Genomic DNA, 18,479 nt, shown 5'->3' on the forward strand with positions numbered 1-18,479 from the left:
TAAAAAAAAGAAAATCTTAGAGGTTTGCTTGGTTCTTCTTATTGTTCTAAGATGCAGCTTGGTCACTGCCACCATTGGCATCCTTACTGATAAAGACTAGGAGTGAAAATGAAAGGTAAAGAATTCTAGTTCAGATATCCTGAAGCTGAAGCTTTAAATTGTACCAGATGATAAATACTTAAAGTTCCAAGCATAACAAATATGTAGAACATGTAGTTTAAATTTGAGCACGTAGTTCAAATTTCCACCATGTCCTGTTCAATCTTTGTGAGCAGAGAAATTGTGAAACAGGTATTTTATTTAGTATTTAACAACTGGTGAAATACAGCCACCTATTTCCCATATAGCACAGAGCATTCAGTTTCAGAATACTGGGTCTTTCCAACCTAATAATACAGGATTGTTGACAGTGAAGGATGAAGGCAATGACCAATGGTTCTAGGTCTAATGTCAGGTTCCTTCATAGCTGCCTCTAGTCCTTCCAAAACTACTATTCCAGTAAGGCCACACATGCAAGAATGGTGAAGAAGAGCACGGAGCTACAGGACCAGCTTGTGGACCATATACCTTCTTCCATCCTAGACCTTTCTTTATGCTACCTGGGTGAGTGATTTGTGCCATTTATGGATCTGACTCAAAGGCACTTCATGCAGTGTTCACCTCCAGGCAGATCTAAGCTAAATGTTTACAAGGCCTGGGGCAAAAGTTCCAATGCCATCTTTCTAAATATTTAAAAGTCATACATGAAGCTAACAAAATGTTAACTAAAATATATTCTACTCTGCTACTTTGACACATACATTTGCATAACAATTGGAAGGCCAGGTATAAATTTAGAATCTTGTGACTTCTCAGACTTCTGCACTGGACCTTGACCCTGAACTAGCCTGGTCAATTACTTCCCCCACGCTTCCCTTCTCTTCCAGCCTTGAACTGTGGCTTGTACTCAAGGGACCTCTCCACATTTGCATGTGCATTCTCTAGGACACTTCCACCCACATATATTAATCTTTCTCACCCCTGAGGCCTAGAGGTGTGCATGCATGATGCTGCCTGTTCTAGAGACTGGAAGAGGGCCATACATGTCCTGAAAGTGGATGGGGGGCATCTGGAGAGGGTTTCTAGGTTCTTGACTCCTGGGACAAAGCTGGAAGAGGCTCAGACTTGGCCTCTCTAAGCAAGGAACCCCCTTTTCTGGCAATAAACTTCTCCCTTTAAGCTGTGTATAGGGTCAGAAGCAAATCACTCCCATATCATGGCAGGGCAGTCTTCATACTTTCCCATAAGCTGAACCTTTTTCCCATTTTTTGAGGTTTTATGCTTATCAATGGTGTTGAGGAAGGAATTGTAGTTTTACTCTGTGAGAAAGCTGGCAGATTTATTCATACAAAAGACTATATCAACCCACCTTAAGGGACCTATCCAAGTAAAAATAGAAGAATTAGGACTTCATATATGTGAACAACTTAGGACCCACTTTCCACCCCAGTCCTGTTTCTTAAGACATAAAAATTATAGATGGGACCAGCTTTGCAAGAATGCTGGAAAGCAGTAGATGAATAAAAGCCACTGATCTGGGTTTCCTTCAAAGGAATAGACTCTTAAGAAGAATTTGAGAATCCAGATTAAAAAGAACATTTCATTTACATTTGATATATACCTAAAAGTGAATTTTTATTAAAAGCAGCTCACATCTCTTCAGGAAATTCAGAAAACTATATCTAAATACACTGAATGCATGATATTCTTCATCAATTTATATTCTTATTCCCTCATAAAGATAAAATGCCGAAGAATTGATTTAGATCAGATGTTCATTAAATTTTAGAATTAGTTTTTGGAATCCCACATATTGAAATGTGCAGAGTCTGATTCCTGAGCATTGTGACAAAGCCATGAGTGGATAATGATCAAGTGCATTGTTACCAGAAATAACACAGTCTGCCTTTGGTTTGTGCTATTAAACTATAAAACAAAATTCCAATTTTAATATTAGAAATCCACCTCATTATAAGGAATCTCAGACTCTGTACGTTCTAAGCATTTTCATGTGTATTCCTTGGTGAGACTTAAATATAATTTGCTGTTTATGCTTCTAATGTAAATCTCCTATTTCTGGTTGGCCACTCTGCCTCTAAGCCAAAGCTTTAAATTATCTCCAACTTTTCTTATTTCTTACATCAAAAGAGACTGTTGGTTTGAATAACAAACATTCAATCGACTTGGACGTGGGGTGGCAGGCGGCACAGGCATTATCTGTTTACCTTTTATTGCCTTCTTTGAATTGGCTTTTCTGGGAACAAAACCAATAAGACATGCTGTCCCTTCATCTTGTTTTTACCCAGGTTATTTGTCAGAATTTTTTTTTCTCCCATTTCAGCAAGGAGTGGCCACTGAATGAGGAATTCAGACTGGAACTAAGCTTCTGACCTAACACTATCATAAGTTACTGTCCTGTGAATTCGCTTAGGACTTCATTGTCCTTAAGACTCTGGTGTGACCTGCTAATTATATGTTATACAGGAGATAACATTTGTAACCCAACACATTTGTAACCTGTGGGACATCAGTGTGCTGGGAATGGAATACACACTGTTTTGGCCTCTTTGAAACTTTGCAATGGTTCTCGTCCCTCCTCCCCTTGCAGGCTTACACAGTAATTGGCCTAATAAAAGGCAGAAACAAGAATTTATTACACCTTGGGCAGTACTTAAAACAAACTTTATTCTCAGGAACAGCAGTTATGTCTACTTGCTGCTGTATATTTTGATATTTCCTCTAAATACTTAGTCTGAATATATTCAAAGTTAAATTGCTAATCACTCAATTTCCCTGCTACGTTCCTGGTTCCCCAGGTTGCCTCTTATGGTACTCAATGTAAACACTGTATTTGGAAAGATACATAGATCAGCATCCCTAGAGTCACATGATCACCATCAATCTGTGAAAATAGCATGACTTAAAAATAAAAGTCTCTTAGTACTCTGCCAACAGGCTTTGGCGTAATCTTGGCAATCACTTAGATTTTTTTTTGCTGTTATAATTTTTCCCAAGTGGAAATAGTCTCATATTTTGCAGAAGTAGTCCAAGCTAGTGAACATCAATGCTAGTGAACATCAATCCATCTTCCTGGGTACTAAATTCGTCAGCTGAATGTATTCAGTCCACAAAGAAATCAGTAAAGTGAGTGTGAAACTGCTCGGTAGCTGCTCCTTTCATCTTAAGAAATTGCAATACAAATTCCTGAAATCGTTTATGCAGGAATTTTTATTCTTTAAATCTTCCAGTGTTAAAGCAACAAGAAAACACTTAGAATGTCCTTTGGTGGAATCTTATTACACTTGTTATATATGTAAACTGATATTCTTTGATGCCAGCACGTTGCCCATACAGAGAAATCTCTGCACAATGAAACAAAACAGAACCAAAGAGGACAAAATAAAATGTCAGTCTTTGCTGATTGGAATTAGATACATTAACAGATTGTCTGGTAACACAAATTGGCAATAATACAAAAAATCTACATATTACAGTATTTCAAGAAAAATAACTTCATTTGAATACAAAAGGATAGATACACTTTCTTTTTTCCTATAGCCACTCTTGTACAGTGGGTGGGTGCTCGCACTGGGATGATGCAGTGCTGCTAAGATATACAGGGGTATGTCTGGATTGAGCTTTCGGAAGGGGCTGTTACACATGTGCATCACTAACAGACAAAGAAATCTTTCAACCGACAAGGGCTACAGAGGAACGTTCACTAAAGCACAGGTTGGAAGGGATTCAGGGACTGAAGCAGGCCAATATGGCAGCTTGTAACAGATCTCGTTATACCCACAATGCACTGACAGCAAAGAATGCTTCTATTTGGTTGGTCCACACACTGGGCAGAGTGGTACTAGGGTACACCACATTAGAGTAGCAAGTGTTTTTAGGTTGGTTGATTTGTTTGTTTTTGTCTTTCCTGTTTGGGGGGCTGTCACAGCCTTTTCCATCCACAATAAACTCTGCAGCTGGCAAAGTGATTTGTAGCGATAATATCAACAACTGCCAACTCGGCTGATGTCAGAAATTAACAGTCTTGACTCGGATGTGCTCTCCGCGGTTGGTAAAGTATGGCTTAGTTCAGTCAGGCCTTCTTAGCTTGTGCACTGTATTTGAGCGGGGGTGCCTGTGTGTGTGGTTCCTATGTTAGTAGCAAATGCTCTGGTTGTGTTTGCTTCCCCGCAGCGTAGGTCGGTGGCTGGATGCGACGTCTAGAAAGCCAGGGAGCTGGCGGTCCCCAGCAGTGCGGTCAGCAGCAGCAGCAGCAGCAGCAGCAGCTCTGGGGAGCCCTGCGGACGCGCCCCTTGGCCCGAATCCGAACCGCAGCTGCCCACCTCCTCGCACCGCAGCTTTTCGCAGAGGATGCCGGTGTAGGCCGCCGGGCACAGGCAGCGCACGTTGTTGTGGCACGTCCCTCCGTTCTGGCAGTGCAGCAGCTCGTTGTCGCAGACATTCGCTGCAGAATGAGGGGAGGGCGGTGGGGGATGGGGGTGGGGGGCGGGGAGGAGAAGCAGAATCAATTTAAGTTCATCTGGTACATCATGTTTTCAGCTTTAAAAAAAAAAAATCTCGTATTGATCTTGTGCTCCCCCCTCCCCTCCACCAACTAAGCATGTGACTCCAATTTCCAAACAAATGTAGTGGGCTGCTTTTGTTTTTATCATATTAGCCTTTTTCATATAGATTTTTGCTGCAACCTTGAATATTATCATTGTCCATTTCAGGCTATTAGAACACAAAATAATGTAATACTCCTGGTTTGGCAGTATCTTCTCTTCATGGAACTGGGACCTGCTGTGAGCTCCTCGTTTTTAAAGGACAAGTGCCTGATACAAGAATGCAGAGCTTTGAAGCCAAATGAATGGTAATTAAAATGCACAGCAGTGTTGCTAAAATGACAGAGAACCTCTAAGGGGTGGGCCTTTCTCCCTGCATGGGATTCCAGCCACTGCATGCTTGAGGACAGAAGCCAACAGGGAAGTGTGGGGATGGAGGGATTGGGACGTGGGGAAGGCAGCATGCTCCAGGCAGGTGGCAGCCAGGTGGGAAGAGAGAAAGCTTGTTTGATACTATGAGGGTGGGGAAGAGCAATCACATTTGCTCCCAAAAGTCTATTAGGATTTTTATCATCTTGTAAATATGGCAAGTAAAGTCCAAGGTTACCTTGACTTCCTGAAATAGTAAATGCGATGCTGAAACCCTGATTACCAAAATTTCATTATGCTCATCAATGAACAAAATCACTTTGAATAAATCAAGACAAGCAATTTCAGAGGCTACAATTCATTCATGGTCCTTGCCATGTAACTTTCCTCTTTAATGATTCTGCATCTCTTCATAATTCTGGTTATCCTCATTAAATTCCATGTCTCGGATTCTTTTAGATAATCAAGGTTTCACTGATTTAGCAGAATGTTAAATAGAACCCAGGGAAATTAAAACAACAAAAAGTAAAAAAGCCAAGAACACTTCCCAGCAACATATGCTGCTTAAGCATTTAACGTATAGAACCACTCTGGAAAGGAAGGTGGGGAGCAGAGCAGAAAAAGTAGCTTTTTATAAACTTTGACATTTTTCATTTTTAAAAAATGCCATGGTCAAACTCTCGAGGGATGCCAAATGAATTACACACACACACACACACACACACATTATTAAGTACAAGGTATTTAAAAAAAGTAACCCTCACCCTCTGAGTAACAACTCAATAGAGAATCTTGCCTCATCCATTAATCATGTTCAACAGTCATGTCACCTTCAAAAGAAGCTTCTTCCAGGCAAATATGCTAATGTTCTGTGTGCAAATGAGCTGAGAAAAGATGGTGGTGGGTACCCAGAGAGTTCATAACAAAGTGCCCTAAATAGGGCCCTGTTTTGCCACATTCCTCAACAATTCCTTAGCTACCTCTCATACAGTTGCATGACATATTAGTATAATTTTCAAATGTACCACATGTACTATCTACAAATGTCAGAAGTGAATATTAAAGCCAACAAAATCCTTCAGGCTCAAAATATTGATATACAAGTCTGTGTTCTAGGGGTTCTAATGATTATATGATCTAACTTTCAATGGCACTGTGTGAGTCATGGTTAAAAATGTCAAGATCTGTAGTTGTTAGGCAAAGTCTACACATGTATTGTGATAAGCCTCATGGTCAGAATGGATAAAAATCCTCCCTTTTTGGTTGTTGTTAATTTGGAAAGCATACGTGAGTTTTCAGGATTTTGTTGTGCTTACACTTCAAGAAATATCTGTTTAATTGGGGCAACATGGAACAAACAGATCCAAATAACTGTTTCCATTTAAAGTTAAAGATTCTCAGCATTTCTTATTCCAGCCAGCAGACTGCTGAGTGCGATATTTCCTTTCATTTGGGCACTATAGGTAGGGAAATATCTATTCCATCAATATCAATAATTGCTTGCCTTGAATAATTGAGAAGAAATCAATAGCTAATTAAATATCACTCACCTTTTTAAGAAAAAAGCTATTTTTCTTCTTCTTGGACATGAATATAAATCAGCTGTTGAACCATGGTTTCTTTTTTTCCAAGAAGCTAGTGATTAAGTTAAAATTGAATACTTTCCCTAAATTTAAATAAACTACTAGTTGATTTTGATGGTTGTGAGAAATTTTAAGAAATTTTATAAATGCATAGGGACATACATTTTATAAATGTATCCAGATATAGCCCAGGATAAATTATCTCATGGGTTGGGGGAATAGATCTTCTGTAAAAGATTAACAGAAAACACAAAACCTAGAATATAATTCAATTACTGTAGAATTCACTATCAAAGACATTACATTTGGTGTCTCAATTGGGCCATTCCATCAACAAATCCAGAACTTTACCAACTGTTGGAATCAAGGTGCACATCTAAATCTAACTATAGATCTTACCTGATATTCTTAATATTATGTTCCATCTTCATGTCATTTTGAGCCAAAATTGTGGTGGTTAGTGAATAAACTAGATGGTTAACAAATATCAATGAATTTTTCTTCAGCATATGAAACCTTGTACTAAACACCATGAAGAAACTAAAAGAAACATAAAGCATGATCTCTGTTTTTATGGGTACAAATCTAGGTGGTGAGATAAAATATATACATAAGAAAGAATCTGGTATTAAATTGCCCTTATCAATTCCAACCAGTTCATCCAACATCTATTGTGTGCCAGGCACTCTGCTAGATTTTATGGCTCTAACTCTACCTGTCCCATAGAAGCTCACAGTTGGGTGGAAAATAAACAAACAAACATATGCAAAAATAATTATGATAATATATTTAAAAAAAACTATGAAGAAGTATTTGTAAACTGCTAGGGGAACTCAGATGACTATATAAATGATTGTTCTTGGGAAGAGTATAGAGGAGGTACTTAAACAAAGAAGTGTACCAGGCAGATACTGATTTAAAGCACGTTACGGATGAGGAAACTGTATGAGAAAAAGCAAGTAGACGTGAAAGGGCACTGTGCTGGTTATTAAGCTATTGTCTCTCTCCAACTCTAAATCTACTCTTCTGATGTTAAGGCTGGAACTCTGTGATAACACTTGGCTTCCACCACTAGAGAGTACTAGAGAGAGCATGGAAGGTAGGAAGATAGAAAATTTTCCATTTTCCTGTTTGGTGGCTCTTCCTAACAGCATTGCCCCAGCAATGGCCCTTCATCCCAACAGCACCATTTGGCACTAGGGCTCAGCTTTATTCAGAACCAGCTTCATCTCACCCTTAGAGGTACCTGCACCACCAGGGCAGCACCTCTTCCCTAAAAGTTAGAGCCCAATCTTTTTAAGGGGCCCCTGCATGGTATTTCAGAGATACTAGCAACAGCCAGACATTATCGCTCCTAAGAGGTGCAGGTCCTAGGTCTGTGGTGTCTGTCCTCCAAGTTTCTAGTTTCTGGTAACTCCAGCCTGTTCTCTTTTAATCTGTCAGTCCCAGAGCAATAGTTGCTTCCTGCTTACATAGTTACTGTCTTTGAGTTACTCCTATGCCCTCTTTTCATTTTTAAATTCTCAAACACCTGTTTAACCATTTCCTCTAATAAACTCTCTCCATTGAAATATCTATTGTGGTTTGAGTTTTCTGACTAGACTCTGACAGGGAGGCATATGAAACATGTCAGTGAATGATGGATGGGCGGGTGAGGCTGGGGTGTAGTTTGTGGATAGGGAAAGTGGAGACTGGAGAGGTAAGTTGTGGCCTGTTTGGAAAGGTTCTATATAGCACACTAGGTAATGGGAAGCCAGCAAAGACTTATGAGCAAAGCAACATTTTAATGGGAAAAGAAAGGTAAGGATAGACCAGAGAAAGGACAGACTGGAGATAAGGGGACCTGATACTTCAATAGAATAGTCTGGGGCTAGGTTAGAGCAAAGGGGAGAGAGAGGAGGGAAGAGAGTTGGAGACAGTCTCTGTGGAGTAGGTAAGAGAGATTCTGAGGTTCCTGTTTTGTTTATTTGTATGCATCATAATGTAATTTATTAAGAAAGATAGAAGAAAGCATTTGGTCAGGGAAGAAAACACACTTTATTTGGGGCCTATTGACTTTGAGGTCTGTAGGCTTTTCTAAAGAGGTCTTGTTACCAGTTGGAAAAAAATGATTTAATGGTTCAGGAGACAGGTCATGTTGGAGATACAGATTTAGAGCTGGGGGGGGGGGGTGGTCATTGTTACAAAGGATGAAGCAAAGGGAATAGAGGACACCATCCTGGGAGAATACAGACCAAGTAAAAATGAGGACTGAAGATATAACAGTGAAGAATATGAGCATTTAGCCACAGGTAGAGGAAGAAAGACCATGAAGGATGCTGAGAAGAAATGATATCAACAAAATTCAATCATATGAGTGAATAAAATCAATCATGTAAGTCTTCTTGCTGTGGATGGCTCTTTATCTAGGTATCCAGGAATAAACAGACCAGAAGAGGATGAGAGGCAGGGCACTTTGAGTCAGGGAAGTATGCAAAGCATTGCATGTTCTTGATTGAATCAGAAAGAATGACTTTGGAATAATTAGAAAAGGGATTAGAGGAATTAACATTTAATGGAAGTCTTTAGATGTCAGTCTAAAGCAGTGGTTCTCAACAGTGGATAATTTTGTCCCCCAGGGGACAACTGGCAATGTTTGGAGACTTCTGGGAAGGGACATTAGTAAGTGGAGGCTATAGATGCTTCTAAACATCCTGCAAGGCACAGGACAGCCTCCTCACACCCACCCAACAAAGAATTATCCTGCTCAAAATGTCCACAATACTGAGGTTGAGAAATGCTTTGTCAAAGGAACATAGAATCACCAAGCTTTTAAGGAGGGGAGTGACATGACACAGCAATCTTCAAGGAATATCATTCTGATGGCTATGTTGGGTGACATTCTACTTGGAGAGAACAACAAAGGAATTGCCCCTCAGTTAATGTTGGAGGTAAATGATGAAGGCATGGGTCAGGGTGTCAGCAATAAAGATGAGCAGTTGTCCCTGAAATACACAGGGGAAAGGAGAATGAAGAAGCCTTGGAAATTCTAGGTCAGAGAGACAGTGAGTTTTCAGGTGCTGAGCTATGGGAATCAGAGGTGACTGTAAGTGCTTGGAGTTGAAATATAAGATCTGATTATCTTCTTGGGGGAGTAGATACAGAAGATTAGGATCTAAGATAGACCATGTAGCATTTCTCACAACTGAAGGATAAAATAAGAGGAACCTTATTTAATAGTGTCATGTAATATGTTCTTCTTTGCTCTCATGGAAGTACTAAGCTTGCAGGAAACTTCAGAAACCATGTTGACAAGCTCTAGATGAAGAAACTGAAAGCAATTTAGGGTAGAATTAGAACTAGAATCCAGGTCTCCTGATTTACAGATTACTACTGGAAAAGAACAGCCAGGAGAAATGCAGTAAATACTGTGCTTTGTACTGCAATCTGTGCTCCTCAGGACATCATTGACTTCTCTGCGTTCCAAGGAGACAATAAATAACACTTCTACAGATTCTCAGCAGATTTTTCAGCTGTATTGACCAGCTGCTCTGCTTTCATACCACACAGAGATTATGCAGAGGTCTTTGTTGATAGTATTAAATGTTACATCTGCTAGAGTTCTACCACAGTCTGGCAGAGTCTTCAAACACAAATCAGCTCATACATAAAATATAACCAGAAATACTGAAGGTCGAGGCTGGGAATGGCAAATATTTTGGCATCTATGCTGTCTTCTTCCCCTGTACAAACAAAACATGACCACCTAATCATGACACTCTCTTACACAGAATGTCAAAATCTTTCCCCAACATAAGGTTTCAGGTATCCACCACAAGTTGATAGAACATTTACAGTCCCTGATGTTGTCTCCATTTCATCTTGCATGTAGTTACTGGTTAAAAATCCAACTGGAGATTTCCAGCTAACATGTACCTTTCTGTTCTCACTCTGCTTGATATCCTTCATTGTGGATTTGCCTCAAACTGAAAACTATAACCTTATTTTGTCAAGTATTTGCTGTAAGCATGTTTCAACCCTCTCTTTATTGTTACTGACACTCTTAAGACTGTGTTCTCTTAGTAAACAGGCAAGGTTCATTTTGAAATCCCTTACTTGACCTAGTATTGGATGCAAATAGTCATTTGCCAGACACAATTCTTTTTAATGTGATACAATATGATCCTTAGATATAGGAAAAACTAAGAGTTATGTGGTAAAAAGATGAAATGTGGAATCCTGGCAGAAAGGCTAAAGTCATCAAGGTGTTATAATAGCTCTGATTTCAACTTCAGGAAGTAAGTCACAATAGTAGATAAATAAGTGCTCCCATAAGTGCTACACATTTATAAAAATACTCAGAATTTCCACAGTGAAAGAATAGGAATGAGCTATATTTCTTCCTCCCTCTTCTACCTCTATTTATATTTCCTGTTGCTTGGATGATGATACTCACAGGGATGTAAGTAAGTTGTTCAATTATTTAATTTTTCTATGGATTCTTGACTATTAAGCACATATTTTCTTCCCAAACTATAATCTTTTCTCAAAATGTAAGTTAAGGACCTTGGTTCATTTTCCCTCTGCTAGTCCTTCCTGGGAGGTATGGGAAAAGCAAACCTAGAGATGGATCCCATAGGCTTGAAGAGGGTGCCAGTTAGGACGTAGTTTAGCCATTTCAGCTAGTCTTATGTCTTAGACACGAAGGGTCACTTATTCTCATTATGGTCGTGATGACCCATTATATTAGTACAGGGAAGTGTTCTCTTCTCTGGGTTCTGTTCAACGCTTTACATTTAGTTTTGCCCTGTCAGTGAGCTGCTGTGCTTGAGCAATGCTAGGTCTGTGTTTATAGACTTGGAAGTTTGTCTTTTTGGCTTTGTCTCCTGCACTTCAAGGAACTGATGCAATGCGTTAGAATAATAGCTTTCTTTGATGGTTGTATTAATAAAATGACCTCTACCTTCACCACCTGAAACAAGCCCAGGATTGCTGAGGGAAAGATGTTCCAAAGTGTTCCTTTCTTTTCCAAAGAAATGTCAAAGAGTGAACAACCTCCACCATACAGGCTAATAACAAAGGTATGTGTGCTACATTCAGTTCTGATTTAGGCATTTGAGAATCTGTGGCAGGGAGATGAAGTGCTATGATTATGAACCATTTATACAGCCTCTGTGGCTGTTTCAGTAAGTTGTGAAATGTGAGATATAAAACTGTACCTACAAGTTAGCTCCTGGGATTTGGGAGAATCTTAATAGACTGTTATCTGGTGGTCTTTTTGTTTTTGGCATCCTAGGCACACTCACTGCATTTTCCTCATTTTTTTTCTCACTTACGTCTGGCTGTGAGAGGTGATATGGTACAGTGGAAAGAATGCTGAGTCATGAAACCTGGGTTCTAGTTCTGACTAGCCATCAGTTTGCTGTAAGACTTTGGAAGTGTCATGGCAGTACTTGGTTACATCCTTCCCTTTATCCATCCATCATCCAACTGGGCACCATTCTAGGTGATGGAGAGCCAGACCTACAATGTAGCTACCTGTGCAGAGTTTATATTCTTTTGACAGACAAAAAATTAGGGAAAGGGTTTGAAGTAGGTATTTCTAAAGTTCTTCTGGGCTTTGTGATTTGCAAGAATATTTTTAGTGGAAAGCCTATCATTTTAAAAAGCAAAAAGTTAGGGATTTCTCCTCTTTTGGATCAAACATACGACTATTTGACTTCTCTAAAATTCTGCATCCTTGGTGATGACTCAAGGCTGTACTCACTTGATCTATTTTTACCAGTCAGTCTTAACTGGTGCATCTTGTAATAGGAGTAGTTTTTCTCCTTTGATGTGCAAAAAGCATGAGGTGGTATGAAGAGAATTAGGTGAAGAATTTGTGATTCAAGTCCTGTCTCTGTTGTTAATGGACTGGGTGAATTTGGGAAAATGCTTAAACTGTTTGTGCCTCTCTTTCCTCACTTCTAAAGTAGGGATAATAACACTTGCCCTATTTACTCACCTAACAATTTTTGGGAGCTGCAAGATGAATTATGTGGAGGGTCTTTGAAAAAAATATATAAGACCCAGCCTAAGTATAATTTGTTAATGTTTACTAGCTCCCTTGATTCTAAAAGTCTAGGGTACAAGAGTTAGGGGGTTTTCCTATCACTGTCAGAATAATGAATTCATCACTACTTGTCCAATTCAAGGTACTTGAAAAAGGAAGCAAATGTCTTCCCTCAAAGACAGCATTTCCATGTCTTCTGCAGGTATGAATCTTGAGAGAGTGTGGGGTCTAACATGCACTCTTTGAATATTTGTATTCAAATATGTACTCCACAAAGTCTTGGCTTGGCAGTGTCAGTTTTCTAAGAGATGACTTGTACACTCTCATTTATTATGCACTCTCCTGTACTTAAGAGTATATAAGGCGTGTTTTCAGAGTAGCAGGGAGGGCTGAGCTAGAGAACACTGACCTGCTTGTACTGTCCCATAGCCCACTGTTGGCCTTTGCAATGGTGTTGGTGATGGTGGGGAGGTGTGAGCAGATACAAACAATATCTAGACTGAACCCTTGCTTTCCTGCTCTCCAACCTACACTCCTGTCTGTGTCTGTATCCATCTGGGGACACTGGTGCTGTTGGCATGATCTCCAGGTTGACAGCATCTAGCCACCTTTGCCTCAGTCTAATAAGGCCAAGGGACAGAGCTGAAGGGGCTGTAAGGAACAGTGTGGATGGGGTCAGCTGGGGTCAGCTGGGTGGGCAGACGTGTCTAGGCAATCAAGTGTAGCAGATTCTCACCTTCAGAACAGCCACCCTCTCTTACTTATCTAACATCAAAACACTTCTGATTGAATGAGCTTCCAAAATGAGCAAAGATTTTCACTGTAACAGTTTGCTTTATAATAGGCTGTGACTTATATTAAAGAAACATATACTCAAAAAAAAAAAAAAAAAAACAAACCTATGATGGAAATGATACTTCCTCTTGTCCAAGCAAAGGAAACACTGCTTTAAAAAAACCATTATAAGTCCTGCTCCTTTTGAAGGGTCTGTATGTGCAGTATCTAGTATCCCAGCTGGTATGAAAGCGATGAAAGGTGACTCCAATGCAGGATTAAGAAGCACCTCACCTGCCCACCCCCCCAAATTTTCAGCTTTTGTATTCTGCAAAAAATAAAAAGCCTCTGTTGGTGTTGAGAAAGAATTAATTTGCTGAGATCCCACAAGCTGAAAGCTGGGTACTTTTCTCAAAGTGATCATTAATAATTTGAAATCCTATTTAGGTCAATACCTTCAGACACAGGCACAGCCAAGGTATTCTGAAAACAGTGCTGGAAAAACACAGTTTCTTATCCAGTATCAGAAAGTGCACTTGTCTAGTTTAATAAAAAGATGCAACGTCTACTCTTTTGGCCATGGTGAAAGACGGTGTTCACTGGGAGGTATATTCACATACAACACATTGTCACATCAGGGTAATAAACCATCATTTCAAAGTGTGTGACATTATGTCAGGAGGAAAAATAGACACAGAATGTTTATACAGAATGATCTTCATAAGTGCAGACATACAAATTTATAGAGGTACAAAAGATATATATTCCTTAGGAAAAAATACTGAAAAAAAAATGTATCAAAATATGACGAGTGTAGGTGATTTTAGTAATTTTAATTTTCATCTTTAGAATTTTCACTCCTACCAAATTGCCTAAAATAAATATATAGTGCTTCAAAGATATTAAAAATGCTAATAAAAGGAATTGCTTTTAGTTGAAAAAAATAAAAGTACCCTATTTTACTGAGATTGTAAATGTATCAGGTTAAGAAATGAATCATGAGATTAAATTTTGCCATATTCCTGTATTTGCATTATTATCTTTTTCTGTTCAAATTACCGATTATGTTAAATATCTAAAAAAGTTATCTCAGAAGAGGCATGAGTTCCTATATAATACTATCATCAGAGGAGGATCCTAGACAGTGGGGTTCCTTACTTTGCCAGAGACTCCCAGCCTCATATGCGAATGGAACCAGCAGAGCCTCCTGAGTTAAAGAGATCTGCAGCCCAAGGGCCATCATAACTGAGACTAGGGTAGACTAATGCAAAAAGAGGGACCATTTTTGCACTAGAAGAATGAGTTACAGTAGTGACTATGATTGAATTTCCCACCACCTTTCCAGTATAAAAGTTCAAAATCAGATTTAAATGAACTTAAAGGATTTGTGGATTGAGACTTACACCTGCTAACAGATGTACATTTCTCATATCTATGCACTGTTCATTGTGGTTTTCTTGTTATTATTTCATGTAGTCCCTGGCACTGAATGGACGCTCCATAGCTATTTATTAAACAAGTAAATAAAGTTTGTCTTCTGTTGTCAGTTTCTTTCTGAATGGTGGATATTTATCTATTATTAGTATTTAGATGGATGGATGGATTGATTGATAGAGATAGATACAGATAGATAGGAGAGCAAAGCAGAAGGAGATAGATATGGATACAGAGATTATAGGTTAGGGGTAAGGCTAAAATGATGAGTGGGAGGAGGTAGAGGTAAGGTGGGTGCTTGAAAGGAAGGGTAAATTATTTGGCCGTGAATGGGAGAGGAAGCTATCTAGGGACACCTGGGAAAATTGCTGGGCAGCTTTGAAAGTCCGGCTCAGGTTGGATACCATGAATTGTCAGAGGTAGCAATACAAGGAACATGCTTTTATCATGGAGAACAGTAGCAGGGAGATGATGGAGACTTACATTCGGTTTCTCCCGTCAGTGATACCAGTGGGAAGGGTGGAGGTTTGGAGAAAAAGCAACATTGATCAGGCGTTACTAGTTAGGATATTGGAAGCATTCTCTTACCTCATTTTTTGTTAAGCAAACTTTTATTAGCTCTTATTACAATCTTGCCATTGGTGGTAATACAAAGGTGAAAAACACATGGCCCCAACTTAGTGACATCTTTTTTTTTTTTTTAATTGGAAAGATGATTAGTTAAATTTGCAAAACAGGCGAAAGGAAAATCTTGATGGAGCTGTTCTATGTGGACCTGAGAGGGAAGTGAGAGATCATCATGGGGGAAGGCGAGTAAGTAAAAGAATTTAGTGTTCTTTGAAATGATGTGGGAATTGTGAAAGGTAATCCGTAGAGCCCCATACAGTGCTGAAGACAAATTTCTAAAACATCCAACATTCTGGGTAAGACGCAGGGCACTTCTACACAGGCCTTTGATGTGCAGAATTAAGAAATTCAAGTATCTGGCTGAAAGGAGATAATTGTGTCATTAATTCACATGTGCGCTTCTATTTTAAAGACAGAATTTCAGTGCCTTTGAGAACTTTGTAAAGCTAAAATATAATTTGAGCTTCCTGTTTGTCAAGCTATAGCCAAATGCCTCCTTAGAGACTTAATTTTTCCTATATATACTTGGCAGGAGTGTTCTAAATATGGTCTAAGCCGTTTTAGTATTTCTAAACAGCAGGGATGTTTTAAGTATGGAAAATAGCTACTGGAATCACAGAGCAGTAACTTTTCTTAATGATTTTTCTTTTTCCTGGGAATCACTGTTATTCACTCTTGTCTTCTGTGGCCTTGCTGTTACCATAGCCACCTCCTGACAATGTCAAACCAAGTCTTGGGAGGTGATTTTACAATGTCAAGCTGAAACAAAGCCATTTCCCTGTTAATGCCAATGTCAAGGCAAAATGAAGTGGTGTCAATAAATTCGAGGTGAGGAAAACAACATTATGGAATCAAGAAAATGTATGAAATGATGACATGAGTCATTTAAGGATGCCTGACATTGAGTAAAAATGACTGCTAATTTTCAAAAACGTATTTGCTACCATACAGGAGGACCATGCATTTGAATTTATGAAAATACATTAGTGAGATTAAGAAAGGACAACAGGATTACAATTACAGATGTCATAAGCGTGCCTTTTCAATAAAGTCTATGCTGACTGTTGCAATTCACATTGCAAGGAGTTGCAACTCCTTTCCCTTTTATAAATTCCTGAGACACTCAAACTTTGAATCACAAGTTCGATAATTAATTGTTTACTGTGGTGTTGCCTCGGTTTGAATACTAAGCACTATTTGTTGCTCTGCAATCTGGATTTCTGAGCTTCTATTTCTTCATCTGCAAAAGAGGCCATTTCACAGGGCTGTTGCGAGCGTGAGAGATCATTCAACTCAGCGATTATTATTAAGTGCTTTGTAAGTGCCAGGACTGCTCAAAGTCCTGCAATAAAGAGATGTACTGTAGGAGCCACAGAAACGGTATTTATTATTATAGGTTCATGTCTTCACGTCTCATTAGATAATGTAACTACACATAGTGTATGCTCCTGTCTTCTCTTTCAATTGTATCATTAATAATTTCTAGTTTCCTTGGTGCTTAATAAATACTTGTCAATCTGAAAAAATCGTGTTTCACTTGTACAGTTCTTTAGATTAAAAAAGAAAATCTGCTCAACGGTTGAAAAGCAGATCTTTTGTTTTTTGTTTTGTTTTGTTTTGTTTTTTTAATGAAGAGAGTAACAGACAAAAACCCTTTAAGAAAATGTTTAGGTCAGGACAGGATGGTAGCCTAGCTTATAAGTAACGCTGAGTAATTCTATGCAATTTAAGTTTAATTATGTCTAAACCTTAAAGATGATGGAAGGAAGAGGCTATTAGGGGAATCAGAGACATCTGTTAAGTCACCCTTGCCCAGCCCTCACCTTCCCCTATCTTCTTCCCTGGGGAACTCACAAACACAGGCTAAGTGGCCATGCTTTGGCTTTCTCTACCCCCACTTCCTTTTTTATTGTGTGCCATTCCACAACCTGGGGGAGATGTCAAGTCTTATCACAACAGGCATTCTCAGCGTCAGGGCCCTTTTCCCGCCTAAGTGGATAAAAACCACACTCAAACAGTATAGATGGGCCTTTCTTCTCTGAGGTGAAGTGGGTGGAGCTGCCATCTCCTGACCTGTACCCAGAGCAGTTTTGGCTAACACTGCAGACCAGCCGTGATGTGACTTCTTCCACTGCTCTTTTGGACTGACTCATTGTGCCATGTAAGTGACAAAGATATGATCTGCCCTTTATAAATTCTTTATGCTGTGCCAGTAATAAAGGGATCATACCCTGAAAGTTTCTGTTGTGCCCCAAACCCGCATTCCATGTGCACCTTTGTAGCAACTAGCTCCAAAGAGGCACACAGGATCCTTCATTAACAGCCAAAGGAAATCTTCTTGGTTTAAGAAAAAGTTACACGATTTTGTACAAAAGAAAACAAATCCACATAGTGGATGCCCTGGAAAGGGGGAATGAAGTCATTGTAGGTATAGAAAAAGGTGTGTTCAGGCTTGTCCTTAGAAGAGCAAGGCTGTTGGGTCTCAGGAGAGGGTGAACTAGTTAAACCAAAATCAGACGCTGCCCAGCAACATGTGGAAGCTGCGCCTTTGGGAGCTTTCTGATCCAGCAGCAGAAAGAAAAATGATATGAATTCATTTGGATACAACTGGGAGTTGTGCACATTATTTGTAGCACAGTAAAAAGGTGTTAGAGCTTCTCTTTGAAGCAGACTAAGGCATTCCAAGGTTAGATTAAGCAGTGATTACTGAAATTTTGGTGGATTGGTTAAAGAGAAATCACACAGCATGCTTTTTAAATATCTTATTCCTATAAATTTCACTTTTCTGGCATTTTTTATTCCTTGAATATTTATACTTTTATATTAATAAGGAGTTCTAGAATGTAAGCTCCATGAAGACAAGGAACTTCTCAACTGTTGTTCCCTGCTGAGTGTGCCATGTTTACGGCAGTGCCTGGTAAGGGACAGTACTCAGTATCTGAGTATTTTTGAATGAATGAATAAATGATTTTTTATAGAAAAATCACATAGCTCCTATCTATTGCTTTGTTTCTATCCTTAAAATAGCTTCCCAAGCACATCTTTTCTCTTTCTCCTGAA

The 18,479-nt window shown here is 39.2% G+C and overlaps 1 protein-coding gene across 8 annotated transcripts in view; it reads right to left on the reverse strand.

The window, feature by feature from the left end:
* Positions 1–1,777: 1,777 nt before the first annotated feature.
* NTNG1 (netrin G1) overlaps positions 1,778–18,479 on the reverse strand; it is a 377,727-nt gene continuing 361,025 nt past the window's right edge. For all 8 annotated transcript variants that reach the window (XM_037826502.1, XM_037826498.1, XM_037826501.1 and 5 more), the window contains one exon: positions 1,778–4,501. In XM_037826502.1, coding sequence (XP_037682430.1) covers positions 4,257–4,501 — 245 coding nt within the window. In that variant the 3' untranslated portion in view covers positions 1,778–4,256. The remainder of the gene's footprint in view (positions 4,502–18,479) is intronic.

This window comes from Choloepus didactylus, chromosome 2, assembly GCF_015220235.1.
Source record: "Choloepus didactylus isolate mChoDid1 chromosome 2, mChoDid1.pri, whole genome shotgun sequence".
Taxonomy (NCBI): Eukaryota; Metazoa; Chordata; class Mammalia; order Pilosa; family Megalonychidae; genus Choloepus; species Choloepus didactylus.